Raw genomic sequence first — 18,102 nt, forward strand, 5'->3', positions numbered from 1 at the left:
GGAGCGCTGGTTCCGTCTTCGGCTTGACGAGGCAGGAGGAGGCGCCGCGCTCGTTGATAGCGATGTCGCCGCTGCGCGTGCGTCGCCCTAGAGGCGTCTCATGCGGCTCCAGTTTGACGAGGAGGAGCGTCGGTGAACCGGAGGAGGGGGAGCGGGAGCCGAACGAGGAGGAAGATGCCGTCTCCATCCGCCTCCGCATCCAAGAGCTGCCGCGACGGCGGGTGGCTGTGGGTACTCCTACCACGACAAGTTACTACCCTCGATGTGCTCAAGGATGGCCTCCAAGGTGTGGCCGGGGACGCTCCAGCATTGACGGCGCCCCTCGGAATTGTGGTGGCCGCAGTGTTCGACCCCATTGGTGGCGGCGAGCTGGTCAGCGTGACGGCGTTTGAAGTACGCCGTCCACAGCATGTTGCTGTCGGGGGCGTACCTCGGCAGGTTTCACGACCTCTCCGACAGCGATGACTGAATGCGTGCGATCTCCATGCGACGGTCAGCTCTAGAGGGCGGCGGTGGCACCTGGACTCTGCCGGCGCTCAACCTCCACGAGCCCGGCACCCGCATGTCCGATGGCGCTGGGTAGTCCGCCTCGTAGAGGAGGAGGGCCTCGTCCTCGAGGAGGTAGCGGCGGCCGAAGCCGTTGGCCGTTGCTCCGTCGCCGGGGAAGCGCTCGGCCATTTGAGGGAGAGAGCGGGAGAGCAGGTGCCAGTGATGAAAGGGCCGAAAGAGGAGAGGGGCATCAACAGCAAGGGGAGGGACGAGAGAGGTGTGTGGTCACCGGCGAGAGAGACGCGGCCGAGCGTAGTGGACGGGGTGGGCGGTTGGTGTCCGAGGACGGGCGCCTGACGTCTAGGGCGGCGCACGACGAACATGGACGACGAACACAAACATTTCTAAGACAGTTGGGCTCCCTCAGACTGCTTTCTCTCGATAGAGGGCACCATAGAAGCGGACGTGAAAACCAAGTTTTTTTGTAGTTTGGGAGGAGATTTTTACCATATCCCTTAAAAAATTACAGGTTAGAGTCGTTTACGGGTTCTATTCGGGTCTTCTATCCGTCCAGAACTGTAAGCGGCGGTTATTTTACAGTTTTGTGCGATATACGGGGTTTGCTAGAGTTTCTCTAACATGGATGTTTAGGTGGAACTTTGAAGAATTGAAACCATATGAAACTTTTTCTTTGTAGTTACTTGGATAAAAATTGTTAGACTTGTATGAACTATGTAAAGTAGCAGCTTACGAAAAATAAGCGCGTTGCTGCTAAACAGTTTCACGTGGCCTTTTGCACTCTAGGGATTGGACATGGTCGGACCACTTAAAGGGGGCCAAGAAAAAGTAATACTTACTGGTTATGGTCGATATATTCACCAAGTGGATGTAAGCCAAACCGATAACTTCTGCCAAGTCTGGACCGGTGATCGATTTTATATCCAGCGAGGTTAACCGTCATGGTGTCCCCCATAATATAATAACAGACAGTGGATCCAACTTTACAGCTCAAGAAGTGAAGGATTGGTGCGCTAACTTGGGCATCAAGCTGGATTACGCCTCCGTCTATCAAACCTCGTCTAGTTCGTTCTCAGAAGTAATCTTGTTGCCGTTGGGAGAGGAGCTCGACTCCGTACTATCGGGTTTGTGCACCACTCCAAACCGATTAACGGGATATACGCCATTTTCTATTGTGTATGGGGCAGAAACGGTCCTCTCCTACGATATCGTTCATGATGCATCGAAGGTGCGCATGTACGAGGTAAAAGAGGATGAGCTAGATCGGCAGGAGGACTTAGACGCACTAGAAGAAGAGCATGATATAGGTGTGGCACGTTCCACCATCTATGAGCAATAGGCTCGGCGCTATCAAAGGAGGGAAGTTCGGGAGAAAGCATATATATAATGTGGGCGAGCTTGTGCTCTGCCTCTAGGAGAAGAAGAAGAATAAACTTGCACTTAAATGGGAGGGCCCTCTCATAACTGATGAAGTACTTGCAGGAGGAGCTTATCGCCTTCGCAACCCATGAGATAATCGCCTTGAACCGAACCCATGGAACGCAGCTCGTCTTCGGTGTTTCTATGGCTAGACTAGTGTCGTCAACTTACCTAGTTATTTTTCTTTTCTCATTTAAGGTTTTTCTGTAACTTTTTTTCTTTTAGATTAATAAGCATATCTCGGGTTATGTTTGGCTAAATCGAACTATGTTCATGAAAATGTATTTCCCAGCAACACCTCGGGGCTTCTTAATAAAAGTTGATCAACGTACACTTGTGCATCTAATTTTTGCTTTTATGTTGTATGCATTCCTCCTATATATTAATGCTAGCATATGCATCAATTTGACTTAAGATATGGCCAAGTTGAGTTGCCTTGGTCTTGTGCTTGCCCTCTACGTTTCCGATTGTTCGCTTAGAGGGTAAAGGGAGCACCTCCATGATTGCTACGACCGGGTGACCCGAATACGTACCTCAGATGGGTGAAGTCGAAAGCTAGAGTTCTTAAGGAAATAATTGATCGTCCACAAAGGGAGTGATAATAATTAGGTGATTATCACTCGCATACTGCGGATATTCGGTTATCATGTCTACGTTAGCGATGGGGTAATCGCGCGGCAAGCCACAATACAGAAAGAATGCCTATCGTTTGTAAGGAAATATCAATGCGGATAGGTGTTCGGGTTTTCAAATCCATACCTTTGCACTCGGGGCTTCACCCTGAGGGTCCTTCAGGGAACCCTTTTAAAGTCCCCGGACACCTCGGCAGAGTCCAAGACATCATCAAATATGGCCACACTGACCATGCATGGCCTCTTTGGGTCGTAGAATCTAGATCTCCCTCGACATCTTCGGACACCGCCTTTTTCTTTGTGTGGGAGGAGCCCCTCTCCTCCCCGCCCTCTTCCTCCTCTCCCTCCAGAGTAGAGGAATCGAGTGTGTATTCATACCTAGTGTCCGGCGGCCCTTTCGAGCGAAGGCCTCCTGGGGTCTACTTCTTCTCCTCCTTCTTTCTTCCTTCTTATTTGGTGTCGTGTATGGCTTTTCGGCCAGCATGGCCGTTAATAAATCCATCATCGGCCCCTCGAGCAATGGCGTCAGACAGTTGATTGATACGTCCATTTTGCATCATGATTTTATATCGATATTTATTGAATTATGGGCTGTTAATACACATTATGGTACAATACTTATGTCTTTTCTCTCTTATTTTACAAGGTTTACATGAAGAGGGAGAATTCTGGCAGCTGTAATTCTGTACCGAAAAAGGAGCAAATCTGATAGACATATTCTGCACAACACCAAAAGTCCTGAAAACTTAGAAAGAATTATTTTGGAATATATAAAAAATATTGGGCGAAATAAATACGTCAGGGGACCCACCAGGTGGCCACAAGCCACGGGGAGCGCCCTGCAGGCTTGTGGGCCCCCTGGCAGGCCTCCGGTGCCCATCTTCTGCTATATGAAGGGTTTTTACCTGCAAAAAATCATATCACAACTTTCGGGGCGTAGCGCCGCCGTCTCAAGGCGGAATTTCGGCAGAACCAATCTAGAGCTCCGGCGGAGCTATTCTGCTGGGGAAACTTCCCTCCCGGAGGGGGAAATTGAAGCCATCGTCATCACCAGCGGTCCTCTCATCGAGAAGGGGTCAATCTCCATCAACATCTTCATCAGCACCATGTCCTTTCCAAACCCTAGTTCATCTCTTGTATCCGATCTTTGTCTCAAACCTCAGATTGGTACGTGGGAGTTGCTAGTAGTGTTGATTACTCTTTGTAGTTGATGCTAGTTGGTTTACTTGGTGAAAAATCATATGTTCATATCCTTAATGATTATTAATACCCCTATGATTATGAACATGAATATGCTTTGTGAGTAATTACGTTTGTTCCTCGGGACATGGGATAAGTCTTGCTATAAGTAATCATATGAATTTGGTATTCATTCGATATTTTGATGAGATGTATGTTGTGTCTCCTCTAGTGGTGTCATGTGAAAGTCGACTACACGAAACTTCACCATTATTCTGGCCTAGGGGAAGGCATTGGTAAATAATAAGTAGATGATGGGTTGCTACAGTGACAGAAGCTTAAACCCTAGTTTATGTGTTGCTTCATAAGGGGCTGATTTGGATCCATATGTTTCATGCTATGGTTAGATTTATCTTAATTCTTATTTCGTAGTTGCGCATGCTTGTGAGAGAGGTTAATTATAAGTGGGATGTATGTCCAAGTAAGGGCAGCACCCAAGCACCGGTCCAACCACATACCAAATTATCAAAGTAACGAACGCGAATCATATGAGCATGATGAAAACTAGCTTGACAGAAATTCTCATGTGTCCTCGGAAGCACTTTGCTTTATATAAGAGTTTGTCCAGGCTTGTCCTTTGCTACAAAAAGGATTAGGCCACATTGCTGCACCTTTGTTACATTTGTTACTTGCTACCTGTTACAAATTACCTTATCATAAAACTATATGTTACCGATAATTTTAGTGCTTGCAATACCTTACTGAAAACCGCTTGTCATTTCCTTCTGCTGCTCAATGGGTTCGAGACTCTTACTTATCTAAAGGGCTACAATAGATCCCCTATACTTTTGGATCATCAAAGACCTTCAACCACAAGCCGAAGTGGGATTGGACCCACAAAAAGGCCTCACAGATGACGATAAAAGACGAAATATGCAAAAAAAGAGTTCAGGGAGTTCCACAAAAAGCCTATCTGCTACATTTACTTTCTAGTACTTACCTTTATGTAAGAGTCATGGTGATCTTCACCATTTCCTTTATTTTGCCTTTTATCTTTTGGCAAGTGTCATGTGTTGGGAATGATCTAGACAAATATATCCACTCGGATATGGGTGATCATGAGTTATTATTGTTGACATTACCCTTGAGGTAAATAGTTGGGAGGCAAAACTATAAGCCTGTATCTTTCTGTGTGTCCGATTGAAGCTTTGACCTCATAGGTACCGCGTGAGTGTTAACAATTATGAAATACCATAAGATGATTGAGTATGTGGATTTGCTTTACCAGCTCTTATATTGACTCTTTCCTACGTTGCGATAAATTGGAATTGCTTCAATGACTGAAATCATAGTTTGTTAGTTCTCGGTAGAGTTCTTGATTCATATTTTACCTTGCGAATGAACTCTTACTCTAACATAACATATTCTATGTCAATATGTGTTGCTGTTCTAAAGATAACCATGATGCCTTCATGCCCGTATTTTATTTTATCGACACCTCTATCTCTAAACATGTGGGCATATTTATCGATCTCGGCTTTCGCTTGAAAACAAGCAAGGTCTAAGCTTGGGGGAGTTGATACGTCCATTTTGCGTCATGCTTTATATCAATATTTATTGAAATATGGGCTGTTAATACACATTATGGTACAATACTTGTGCCTTTTCTCTCTTATTTTACAAGGTTTACATGAAGAGGGAGAATGCCGACACCTGGAATTCTGGACCGGAAAAGGAGAAAATCTGAGAAACCTATTTTGCACAACTCCAAAAGTCCTGAAAACTTACGGAGAATTGTTTTGGAATATATAAAAAATATTGGTCCAAAGAAATACATTAGGGGACCCACCAGGTGGCCACAAGGCTCGAAGCAATGGAGCAACAAGTCTTCAAGTGCCAAGGGATGGTGGAACGAGGACTCAATGCCAATCACATGATGATCGCCGAGTTTAACCATAAGCACAAGCTAGACGCTAAGGACATATGGGATCACGTCTTCAAGCTTTACAAGAAAATCGAGCATCTCCAAGCCCAGATCTATAACCTGCAAAACCAAAACTGCGAGTATGAATACATATTTAAGAGAATGAGTTTGGCTGCAGATTTGAGGATCCCGGAGACTCGTACATATTTTTACAATGGTGAGCCCATGCCTTGGAAGACAGAGGACAAGCTTCCAACCTCATCAACAACTCCAACATCACCACATCCGAAAAAGTACAACTAAACACATGGGTATAGGGCACTTCCCTTGGCTTGTTACAAGCTTGGGGGAGGTGCCCCGGTATCGTATCACCATCACACCTTTTACTTTCTTCATTTTTCTTTGTTCGATCCTTTTAGTGTGATATAGTTTTGAGTTTTTGATTTATGTTCCCCCTATGTAAGCAAGTCCGAGATTTATATAATAAAGAGTAGTTTTGAGTTGAGGGCTTTGCTTGCTTGCTATGATCTTGAGAAAAGTATATATAATGATCTTATGAGGAGTGATGACTTCACATATAAAAAGTATGTCGATTGAAATTTGTTGTGAGTTGACAGACAAAGTTATTGGTCATTGTTGCAATTAAAGGGAAGTAATAAAGAAATGGAGGTTCACATATAAATATATTATCTTGGACATCTTTTGTGATTGTGAGCACTCATTAAAATATTATATGTTAAGAAGTTGATGTTGGACAAGGAAGACAACATAATGAGTTATGTTTTCTTATTTCCGAATAGAAGTTATATGGTTATAGATCATTCAACAGGTGTTGCTTGCTTCCACCCCATATCAGCCAAAAACTTCCGCACCAAGTAGAGATATTACTTGTGCATCCAAACACATTTAACCCAGTTTTGCCTTGAGAGTCCATCATACCTACCTATGGATTGAGTAAGATCCTTCAAGTAAGTTGTCATCGGTGCAAGAAATAAAAATTGCTCTCTAAATATGTGTGATCTATTAGTGTGAGGAAAATAAACTTTATATGAACTTACGATATGGAAGAAATAAAAGCGATAGACTGCATAATAAAGTTCTTTATCACAAGGGGCAATATAAAGTGACGTTCTTTTTGCATTAAGGGATTGCGCATCCAACTATAAAAGTGCATGACAACCTCTGCTTCCCTCTGCGAAGGGCCTATCTATTACCTTTACTTTCTAGTACTTACCTTTATGCAAGAGTCGTGGTGATCTTCACCATTTTCTTTATTTCGCCTTTATCTTTTGGCAAGCGTCATGTGTTCGGGAACCACCACGTGGCCACAGGCCAAGGGCACGCCCTACCCCCTAGGCGCGCGTTGTAGGCTTGTGGGCCCCCTGGCAGGCCTCCGGTGCCCATCTTCTACTATATTTAGGGTTTTGACCTGGAAAAAAATCATATCAGAACTTCTGGGCCAAGCGCCACAGTCTCGAGGCGGAACTTGGGCAGAACCAATCTAGAGCTCCGAAGAAGTTGTTCTGTCGGGGGAACTTCCCTCCCGGAGGGGAAATCAAAACCATCGTCATCACCAACGATCCTCTCATCGAGAGGGGGTCAATCTCCATCAACATCTTCATCAGCACCATCTCCTCTCCAAACCCTAGTTCATCTCTTATATCCGATCTTTGTCTCAAAACCTCAGATTGGTAGGTGTGGGTTGCTAGTAGTGTTGATTACTCCTTGTAGTTGATGCTAGTTGGTTTACTTGGTGGAAGATCATATGTTCAGATCCTTAATTATCATTAATACTCCTCTAATTATCCTTAATTATGAATATGCTTTGTGAGTAATTGCATTTGTTCCTCAGGACATGGGATAAGTCTTGTTATAATTAATCATGTGAATTTGGTATTCGTTCGATATTTTGATGGGATGTATGTTGTCTCTCCCCTAGTGATGTTATGTGAACGTCGACTACATGACACTTCACCATTATTTGGGCCTAGGGGGAGGCATTGGGAAGTAATAAGTAGATGATGGGTTGCTAGAGTGACAGAAGCTTAAACCCTAGTTTATGCGTTGCTTCGTAAGGGGCTGATTTGGATCCATATGTTTCATGCTATGGTTAGATTTATCTTAATTCTTATTTCGTAGTTGCAGATGCTTGCGAGAGAGGTTAATCATAAGTGGAAGGTCTGTCTAAGTAAGGGCAGCTCCCAAGCACCGGTCCAACAAATTTCAGGCGCTCGATATGTCCTGTTTTTTGAAAAGGTCATGCCAAAATTTTGGTATGACTTGTGCTACAAAGTAGGAAATATCGATTGCCTGTGATTTGGTAGAACAAGAATTAGATGACATTCCCACAAGACATAGGCCATTTTATACCATTACTCCATAAATGCAATGTTAATTGACTTATGCTTATTAGGGTACTTTCAGTCTGTCGGAGCTCCTTGTATGACTTTCATTTCTATTCTTGATGAAGGAATCTCGACTGTTGTCGCGGGGTTCGTTTCTTCTTCCTCTTCTCACGATATATACCTTGGTACAATGTGCGAGAGAGGAAGAGGAAGCGACCAACACAGGCGGTCAAAATATCAAACGAAGAATCGTGACGGTTGTTGTGAAGGTCGTTTCTTCTTCCTCTTCTCACGAAATATACCTTGGTATAGTGCACAAGAGATACAGAGGAAGCGACCAACACCGACGGTCAAAATCTCAGAGGGAGAATCTCGACTGTTGTTGTGGGGGTCGCTTCCTCCTTCGTTTCTGTGTGCTAGACATTTTTGGTAATGCACGCGGGTACGAAGGGAGGAGTGACCATCATCGACGATCAAAATATTAGTGTGAGGGAGTGTCCACCAACATACACCATCATATCAGTGTGAGAGAGCGTGCATCATATACAACATGAGATATGAGAGTTTTTCAGGGAAGCCTCGACAGACGAAAGTCAACCCATGTTGAATAGTTTCTGGTATAATTGACATTGATTTTTAATCTTTGAAACATGAACACAAAAAATGTCTCACGACGAGGGGATCCCTGAGTGCTATATGTGCACCAATGCTAGGGGTATATGTGATCATTATCCTCACCTAGACAACGGTGCGTCCTTCACCGTCAAGTTAAAGGAGGACTTTGAAATTATTACGGTATGTAAAGACGACATGGCGTTTACACTTTTGTTGTTAAGGTAAAAATGGAGTAGATCACACATATTTTTGTTGTTCTTCTTGGAGAGTATTTTACAAGACGTACGGGTTTGAGGAGGACATGAACATTACCTTCGATCTTGGTCATGACGATGATCGTGATAATTATATCAAAATTTGGGTGCATGCGGATCACTCGTTTCCAGATCTGCCTCCAGGTGAGTTTTTCAACAATTTTTTTAGGCAATTTATATTGATTATTGAAAAGTACTTGGTACTCATCCCGACTAAACCTATTTATTTTTAATTATCAGCTTATTTCTCTGCTCCCAAAAATACACGACATATAGTATATCAGACCTACTACAGTTATGACTCCAAGCTTACTTGGTTGGAGAAAAATCATATGATTTCATTTATTTATCATGTTGAGCAACTTTGTAATAATTACATGATCGACAACAGTTATCATGGATATGTGTCACTAGTGCACAAGTTGGACCATTATAACATCACTTCGGACTACTTTGTAAGAATTTTTTTACTATTGTGTCACTAGTACCTCTTGTTCATACATTGTTCTTAAGCAAAACTCATTTGCTAACTATGTTGTTATTACTTATGTTCTTCAACGGGTACTCCGGCCAGAGACCTGCTAAAAGTGATGCTTATCAAAGGTGATTTGAATATGGTTAGCTTACGGCCAAGGCCGATGAGTTACCCTGGTAAATAGACGATATCTTGAAGTGAGGAAACCTTGAAAATCAAAGGATGGAACAACGTAATAAAAGCATGCATGCAACCACTTGGAGACAATAACTTGCACATCCCAGAAGTTGGGCATAGGTTGATATGTATTCTACAATGAAGGGATGCAGGAGTTCATTTTTTTATTCTATTTTATTTAGGAGAAAGCAGTAGTTAGTGTTAGTAACTTGTGATACTGTTGTAGCTTGTTATTTAATTTGTGATAACTTGGTCACTTGCTAGTCTGTTGCTAGAATGACAAAGAGTTGTTTAACTAGTATGATAACAACTAGAATGATGAGGAGTTGTTTTTCTATTTTCTGACATTTTAACTTGGCATGATTAAGATGATGATGAGTTTTTATATGCCATATATTAAATTTAAGCAGATGGATGCAAGAGACCAAGTTTAATTACAGAAAATACGATGTTGTGAAATCACTTGCATTCATTCCCTTTAATCTAAATGTTGTTTTTTGTATGATTATTATTGATGTTGTATATTAATATGTTTAATCGTGTGTAAATACAACATAAATAAAAAACATGCTTAATTAGTAGTGTCGTGGGGCATAGAACCGCGGTACTGATAGTTAGCAGTACCAATAGCGAGGTTATAAAACCGCACTAATGATATGTTAATTACAAGGAGCAAGGGCATGAAACGCGCTACTGCTAACTGTCAGTTGTAGCACCCTGTTAGTAGCGTAGAGCACTGTGCTACTGATATGAGAGAAAAAAAAACCGTCACTAACGTAGGGCATCATGCTACTGATATGGAAAATACCCATCAGTAGTGTAGAGCACTGTGTTGCTGATATGAGAAAAACTCACACTACTACTAGGTTTTTTTCTACTAACGTACGAAAACGCTGAAGGAAAACCCTACGGCAACTTAGAATTAGAATTGCCAAAATGAACATTTATAAGTTGTTCTCCGTCAAGATCAAACGCAGAAGAGATCAGTGTTTTGAGGACAATAGCGGAGACCAATGTACATGATTCATTAACTCAGCCTATTGGCTAGCCAGGGGTTCCTGAGTGCAAGTGGAGTATTTCTTGTTCCTTCTCCTCCCGGTTCCCCCCACTTCACTCCTGCGGCTCAGCTCACTTTCACGCACTTCCTGGACAGCTCCCTCCCACTCTCCAGCTCGCCGCTCACGATGAACCCACAGGCTCACCACCACCTGCCGCTGCCGTCTGGGCCTGGCCGCCGCCCCTCCACTGCCGCGGCGGCGGAGGTGGAGATGGACCCGCGCGTGTGGCGCCGCCTGCCGCAGCCGCTGCTGGACCGCGTGCTGGCGTGCCTCCCGACACCGTCCTTCCTCCGCGCCCGCGCCGTCTGCCGCCGCTTCTACCACCTCCTCTTCTCCTCCCCGTTCCTCCACTCCCACCTGCTCCACTCCCCGCACCTCCCCTTCTTCGCCTTCGCCGTCCCCTCCGCCGGCCACCTCCTGCTCCTAGACCCCACCCCCCAGCCTCAGGGGCCCTCCTGGTTCCTCCTCCCGCTCCCGATCCCCGCTCCGGCCGCGGGGTTCTCGCCGGCCGCCGCTTCCGCTGGCCTGCTGGCGTTCCTCTCCGACGCATCTGGCCATAAGACGCTGCTCCTCGCCAACCCCATCACGCGCCTCCTCGCCGCGCTGCCGCTCGGCCCCACGCAGCGCCTCTCCCCCACCGTCGGCCTGGCCGCGGGGTCGACGTCCATCATCGCCGTCGTGGCCGGCGACGACCTCGTGTCCCCTTTCGCCGTCAAGAATATCTCCGTCGACACCTTCGTCGCCGACGCCGCCTCCGTCCCCTCCCCCGGCTTCTGGACCCCTAGCTCCCTCCTGCCACGCCTGTCCTCCCTCGATCCGCGCGCCGGCATGGCCTTCGTCGCCGGAAGGTACTATCACTCTCTCTGTCCCTCGCACATACGCATAAGTGGAAAGGGGTTCTTGTACATCAAATTCCCCCCCCCCCCCCCCCCATACGATCCAAGAATGGACGTGCAAATTTCTGATTGTGCGCCGCTGATCTGTGTCCTTTGAAGGTTCTACTGCATGAGCTCGTCGCCGTTCGCGGTTCTCGTCTTCGACGTGGCGGGGAACGCCTGGAGCAAGGTGCAGCCGCCGATGAGGCGGTTCCTGCGGTCGCCGGCGCTGGTGGAGCTCGGCGGCGGCAGGGAGGGCCCGGGCTCGGCAAGGGTGGGGCTCGTCGCGTCCGTGGAGAAGAGCCGTCTCAACGTGCCGAGGAGCGTGCGCGTCTGGACACTGCGCGGCAGAGGAGCCTCCGGCGGCGGCGGCGGCGCGTGGAGCGAGGTGGCGCGGATGCCGCAGGACGTGCACGCGCAGTTCGCGGTGGCCGAGGGCGGGCGCGGGTTCGAGTGCGCCGCGCACGGCGACTTCATCGTGCTCGCTCCCCGCAGTGGGCCGGCAGCCGTGCCGGTGCCGACGACCGTGCTCGTCTTCGACTCACGCCGCGACGAGTGGCGCTGGGCGCCACCTTGCCCATACGTCGGGCACGGCTTGGCCGCAGTCGTCGCCGGCGGAGGCACGGGGTTCCGGGTGCTCGCTTACGAGCCACGCCTGGCGACGCCGGCCATCGGCCTTCTGGACGCCACGACGCCGGTGGCTTTGCATGGGATGCATGGTTAGATTGTGTGGCTGCTTAATCGCACTAGTTGCTACTATGCCATGCACTTAATTTATAGGCAATGCATCAAATTTGCTATCTTTAGTACTACTAGTACTCATTAAATATTTCAGTCTTGAATTTAGTAGTATGTGTGGTACTTCCTAATTTGTTGTTGAGAATTTGTTATGCAATTATATATGCATGCATATTGTTTAATTTACTAGACAGGTTGTGAATCGGTGGTATCTTTGTTGTTCTGTTCCTAGCATGGGATTTGATGAAAGTGAAACATGTGTTCTCAAGAGAAGTAGAGTAACTTAGTAGTATGTCGTTTCATGATCACATGGAGACATATAAAATATGGTGTGCTTGCTCATAATAAGCTGATTTCTAGCTTGTTTTATTGTTGAATCTAACTTCAGATATATACCACCAATTGTTGGAAATGCAATCCTCCCCTGAATATTAATAGACCAATGTATATGTAGAAGATTACATTATCTATTTGGAAGATACTACAAGATTTTACTAGGAGATCTATTGTATTGGAGTATTATGTGGAAATTTTATACTGGAATTTTTTTTAAATGTAGGATTACTTTTGAAATTTCTTTGCATAATTATTGCATTGACTTCATATTTTAGGAGATTCCTTCATATTTGCTCAGATCTCATGTTTTAGTTGATTTATAAAACATTTTTCTCGATCTCCTAGCTTACAAAGTCCTTCTGCAGCATCGAAATAACACTTATGTGTAATCCTATTCTCCAAGTTTCATGTAAAATATCTTCCGCAAAATAGTTCCATACAAAATTCCAATTGACACGACGTCCTATTCTTGTATATTTTCCTTCTATAAAAAAATATACTATTAAAAAGCACAATTATAGAGAGTGACCAGCGATAAGCTTGCAAGCGCTACCAATGTTAAAACTCTAATTTTTCTCTATTTATGATCATATTTTTCTCATTTTCCTGGAAAACGTTTAAGTTAATTCATAGTAAGAAGAATAACTCATGGTTTGGAGCTTTGTATTTCCCTCTCTCTTGCAATGTGCACTGAATTATTCTTCAAAAAGATGTGTAGAAAAAAAAGACAAATGGATGCTAAATTGACAAGGAACATCCACAAATCTATATATTGTAACACAACGAATTTATCATCTAACATAAAACTAGGACATTAACTATATGCATTTGGGTCCATGTATGAAAATATAACATTGGAGAATAGAAAATGATCCCAGGCTCCTTGGACAAACACATTTTAAAGTCTACATTTTCTCTGAATTTTCCTACAAGCAATATATTATATCAATACATGCCTGTAAAATTTCATGAATAAATACGTTAATTTATGGGCTACACAAACAAATAATATGTGGGTCTGTAAATCTACGCTGCTTTTGAGCACCACATAATTGAAGGATCTTTCAGTTCATTTGAATCTTCAAAAATGTTATTCTATTACTTCCTTCATTTCATAATGTAATGCGTTCGTGTTTTTTAAAACCATACCAGTGAATTCGAAAGAAGTTTTTAATTTTATGTTTTTTTGCTCCTGCCGCACTTGTCCATGCTGATTAAATTTATGATCAAAATCAAATCTCGGAAAACGTAGACGCACCATATTATGAAACGGAGGGAGTATAATGTTTCTTTCTCTCCGTTTTAACAAATCATATACTATGTATCTCTGCAAAAATTACAAGTGGATGGAAGAGGATGTGCATGCACAGTGGGACTATATTTGGCAATCAACAGTAGAACGGAGGAATCTTTTATGGGGAATGCACATGAGTTCAGTGCAGTACACCAAGGTACCGGATCGACCTGCAACGCCCACGGAGAAAGCTCTCGTGGTTGGGTGCTGATGGATTCTCACCTCATCTTTCCCTCTGCCTTGGCCAAGAAAATCAATGCGCCAGTACAGCCTCACCTGCCAGACTAAGACAAAAAACCCTAGCCCTGGCCTGCTAGACTTGCTGCTATTTTTCTAAGGAGAAAATATGCGTGGATGGATGGCAGTAGCTGCGTGTGCGCAAAGTGATGAACTTTGGTCACTCGGGCATATATTCTCTGCTAATACTGCCATGCATCGTGACAGGACTTAAGAGCAGATTGGATGATTGACTACACGCTCATGTGTCGGATAGCAAAATATGACAAGTATATGAAGAAATGGGACTTTAATTCACCTCCTTCCACTAGTGTAGAACATGGTTTTATGGCCGGTTTTGTGACGAATCCTGGCTTCTGACTTGAATGAATTGGAGCCAAGAGCGGCTAGTTGTCATATTTTGTCGATCGACATAATAACCGCCGGTATGACGATTATGGTCCAAAGTGTCATTCTACTAGAGTCGTCATATGTCTTCGAATCTCCATAATTGATGAAGCTTGGTCCGTATCGAGCACGCGAGTGTCCATATTTCGAGTGGGGGGGGGGGGGGGTTGATATGAATTAGCCCGACCAATTACTCTCGTGCGCAACTCGGTTAATGATGTGCTGCTTTCACACCTGTCATGTAACAACTGCATTTTGACCAAGAAGAAAGACAATTAATTGTCGATGCCTAGTTTCGCACTCATTTCGTACCAGCGCACCATTATCGGATTAACTCAATATGCCTGCAATCAAATCTATGCCGACAGGGGCCATCGGCATATATGAAGCTGTGTCGACGACGCACGGTAAACCGCCGGTATATAAACGCAATCCTCATACCTACGTTTATGCCTATGGCAGCCGTAGGCATAGATTGACCTATGCCGACGGTGGCCATAGGCATAGATGCCCCGTCAGCATACAGGTGGCCCTGGTGGCCCAGGTGTTGGGGAACGTCGCATGAAAAACAAAAAATTTCCTACGCGCACGAAGACCTATTATGGTGATGTCCATCTACGAGAGGGGATTTCCGATCTACGTACCCTTGTAGATCGCACAACAGAAGTGTTTAGTGAACGCGATTGATGTAGTGGAACGTCCTCACGTCCCTCGATCCGCCCCGCGAACCGTCCCACGAACCGTCCCGCGATCCGTCCCACGATCTAGTGCCGAACGGACGGCACCTCCGCGTTCAGCACACGTACAGCTCGACGATGATCTCGGCCTTCTTGATCCAGCAAGAGAGACGGAGAGGTAGATGAGTTCTCCGGCAGTGTGACGGCGCTCCGGAGGTTGGTGGTGATCTAATCTCAGCAGGGCTCCGCCCGAGCTCCGCAGAAACGCGATGTAGAGGAAAAACCATGGAGGTATGTGGTCGGGCTGCCGTGGCAAAAGTTGTCTCAAATCAGCCATAATACCTCAGTATATATAGGAGGGAGGGGGAGGGAAGAGGCAGCCTCAAACCCTCAAGGTTTGGCCGAAATTGGAGGTGGAGGAGTCCTACTCCAATCCTACTTGGAGTAGGATTCCACCTTCCCACTTGGAAACTCTTTCCACCTTGTGTTTTTTCCTTCTCAAACCTTATGGGCCTTAGTGGGAACTTATTCCAGCCCACTAGGGGCTGGTTTATCTCTTCCCATAGCCCATGAGACCCCTTGGGGTGTGACACCCCTCCCGATGGTCCCCGGCACCCCTCCCGGCACTCCCGGTACACTACCGATGAGCCCGAAACTTTTCCGGTGACCAAAACAGGACTTCCTATATATCAATCTTTACCTCCGGACCATTCCGGAGCTCCTCGTGACGTCCTGGATCTCATCCGGGACTCCGAACAACATTCGGTAACCAACCATATAACTCAAATACGCATAAAAGCACGTCGAACCTTAAGTGTGCAGACCCTGCGGGTTCGAGAACTATGTAGACATGACCCGAGTGACTCCTCGGTCAATATCCAATAGCGGGACATGGATGCCCATATTGGATCCTACATATTCTCCAAAGATCTTATCGGTTGAACCTCAGTGTCAAGGATTCATATAATCCCGTATGTCATTCCCTTTGTCCTTCGGTACGTTACTTGCCCGAGATTCGATCGTCAGTATCCGCATACCTATTTCAATCTCATTTACCGGCAAGTCTCTTTACTCGTTCCGTAATACAAGATCCCGCAACTTACACTAAGTCACATTGCTTGCAAGGCTTGTGTGTGATGTTGTATTACCGAGTGGGCCCCGAGATACCTCTCCGTCACACGGAGTGACAAATCCCAGTCTCGATCCATACTAACTCAACTAACACCTTCGGAGATACCTGTAGAGCATCTTTATAGTCACCCAGTTACGTTGCGACGTTTGATACACACAAAGCATTCCTCCGGTGTCAGTGAGTTATATGATCTCATGGTCATAGGAACAAATACTTGACACGCAGAAAACAGTAGCAACAAAATGACACGATCAACATGCTATGTCTATTAGTTTGGGTCTAGTCCATCACATGATTCTCCTAATGATGTGATCCCGTTATCAAGTAACAACACTTGCCTATGGCCAGGAAACCTTGGCCATCTTTGATCAACGAGCTAGTCAACTAGAGGCTTACTAGGGACAATGTTTTGTCTATGTATCCACACAAGTATTGTGTTTCCAATCAATATAATTATAGCATGGATAATAAACGATTATCATGAACAAAGAAATATAATAATAACTAATTTATTATTGCCTCTAGGGCATATTTCCAACACCAGGGATAGACGTCAGGTCGACCTTCACCTAGTATGAACCTTTGCAAGTATATAAAATCTATGTCGCCCCATTATTGTCACCACCACACTCACCCACCTAAGCCGCCCTTCACCCAATCCCCTCTCTTCTCCCTTCCCCGTTGCCACCACAATCACCCCTATTGACCATGTCGGTGTGGTTGCGCCTTGCAGTGAACCTTTCACCGACGAGACCAAAGAGGGACGCACGGAGAGAAAGATCTAGAGAGGGCGTGTCACTACTCTAAGTGTGTCAAGGATGACGTGCACCGTAAGGCTTAGCCTCACCACCGCCCTCGAATACTGTCAGCAGATTTAGACGGTTGCTTGTGTAGGAATGTAAGATGCACTCACACCGACCTCCAAAGTTGTGGTCGTATCCCGAACCAGGATGCAGAAGTGTTTGTCGGCTCATGGCCACGGAAGTCACTACAACCGAAGCCTTTCCTGCATGCGAGGTCATTTCCAATAGGAGAAAGGGTCCATAGTTGAATTAGTAGAGAATCATAGTTTTAATGTTGTTCAATCCTAGTGTAATCCTTCTTTGAATTTATTTCGTAAAACCATATTAAAATCATATTTAGAATTTGAGTCCAAATCCTAGTTCAAAAGCTTACAATATTGAGGTTGAAAAATAATGCCTTCTAGCCACTTGTAAACGGATCCCCCATGTAATAAAATTGTGGAGCACTCTTATGATGATTTTGTGTTGGTGTTTTGCCTCGGCATCCTTCATATCCATATGAAGCCTGGTATGGATGTTGCCCATGTGGTGACTCTGTTAGAGTTTCTCTAATACTCATATGTCCGCAGATGTTTATGAGACCAACTGGAAAATCACTGATCTCATACGGTTATGACGGACCAACCACAACCAACAAGATTATTATGGGGCATGAGTTGATACAGATTCAAAAACAGACTAGAATATCATATTGGTTGAGCCAATTGTACTAATGAAACTGACTAGAATATTGTGGTCCATATTTGCTTCGGGTACAAAACCAGTTGTTGATTTAAATATTAATGTGATGTTCAATTTCGTTTTAGTTGCATTTGCATGAAAAGGAGCACAAATAGCATCAACAGAGATTGCATTGCAGAACGCGCATTGCATCAACAGATGTTAAACTGCTTTTTATCGCATTCCATTCCATTGCATCGTTACATTGTTCATGGTACATTTTGTTGATTAATACGACTTCTCAGAAACCGTAGTACGTTTTGTTGGTTGATACATTTTGTACAATCTGACGGTAGTCGAATACCCTGGGATCAGACC

The 18,102-nt window shown here is 44.9% G+C and overlaps 1 protein-coding gene across 1 annotated transcript; it reads left to right on the forward strand.

The window, feature by feature from the left end:
* The first annotated feature begins 10,618 nt into the window (after window positions 1–10,618).
* LOC123409177 (protein ABERRANT PANICLE ORGANIZATION 1) lies at window positions 10,619–12,384 on the forward strand. Its single transcript, XM_045102144.1, has 2 exons — window positions 10,619–11,433; window positions 11,581–12,384. Exons 1-2 carry the CDS (start codon window positions 10,712–10,714, stop codon window positions 12,182–12,184), a joined length of 1,326 nt encoding a protein of 441 aa, XP_044958079.1. The 5' UTR covers window positions 10,619–10,711; the 3' UTR covers window positions 12,185–12,384.
* Window positions 12,385–18,102: the final 5,718 nt, after the last annotated feature.

Source organism: Hordeum vulgare, chromosome 7H (assembly GCF_904849725.1).
Source record: "Hordeum vulgare subsp. vulgare chromosome 7H, MorexV3_pseudomolecules_assembly, whole genome shotgun sequence".
Taxonomy (NCBI): Eukaryota; Viridiplantae; Streptophyta; class Magnoliopsida; order Poales; family Poaceae; genus Hordeum; species Hordeum vulgare.

Coding starts and splice junctions, on each gene's coding strand:
- LOC123409177 (XM_045102144.1), top strand. CDS start 10,712: ATGAACCCACAGGCTCACCACCACCTGCCGCTGCCGTCTGGGCCTGGC. Junction 11,434..11,580: donor ATGGCCTTCGTCGCCGGAAG/GTACTATCACTC, acceptor TGTCCTTTGAAG/GTTCTACTGCATGAGCTCGT.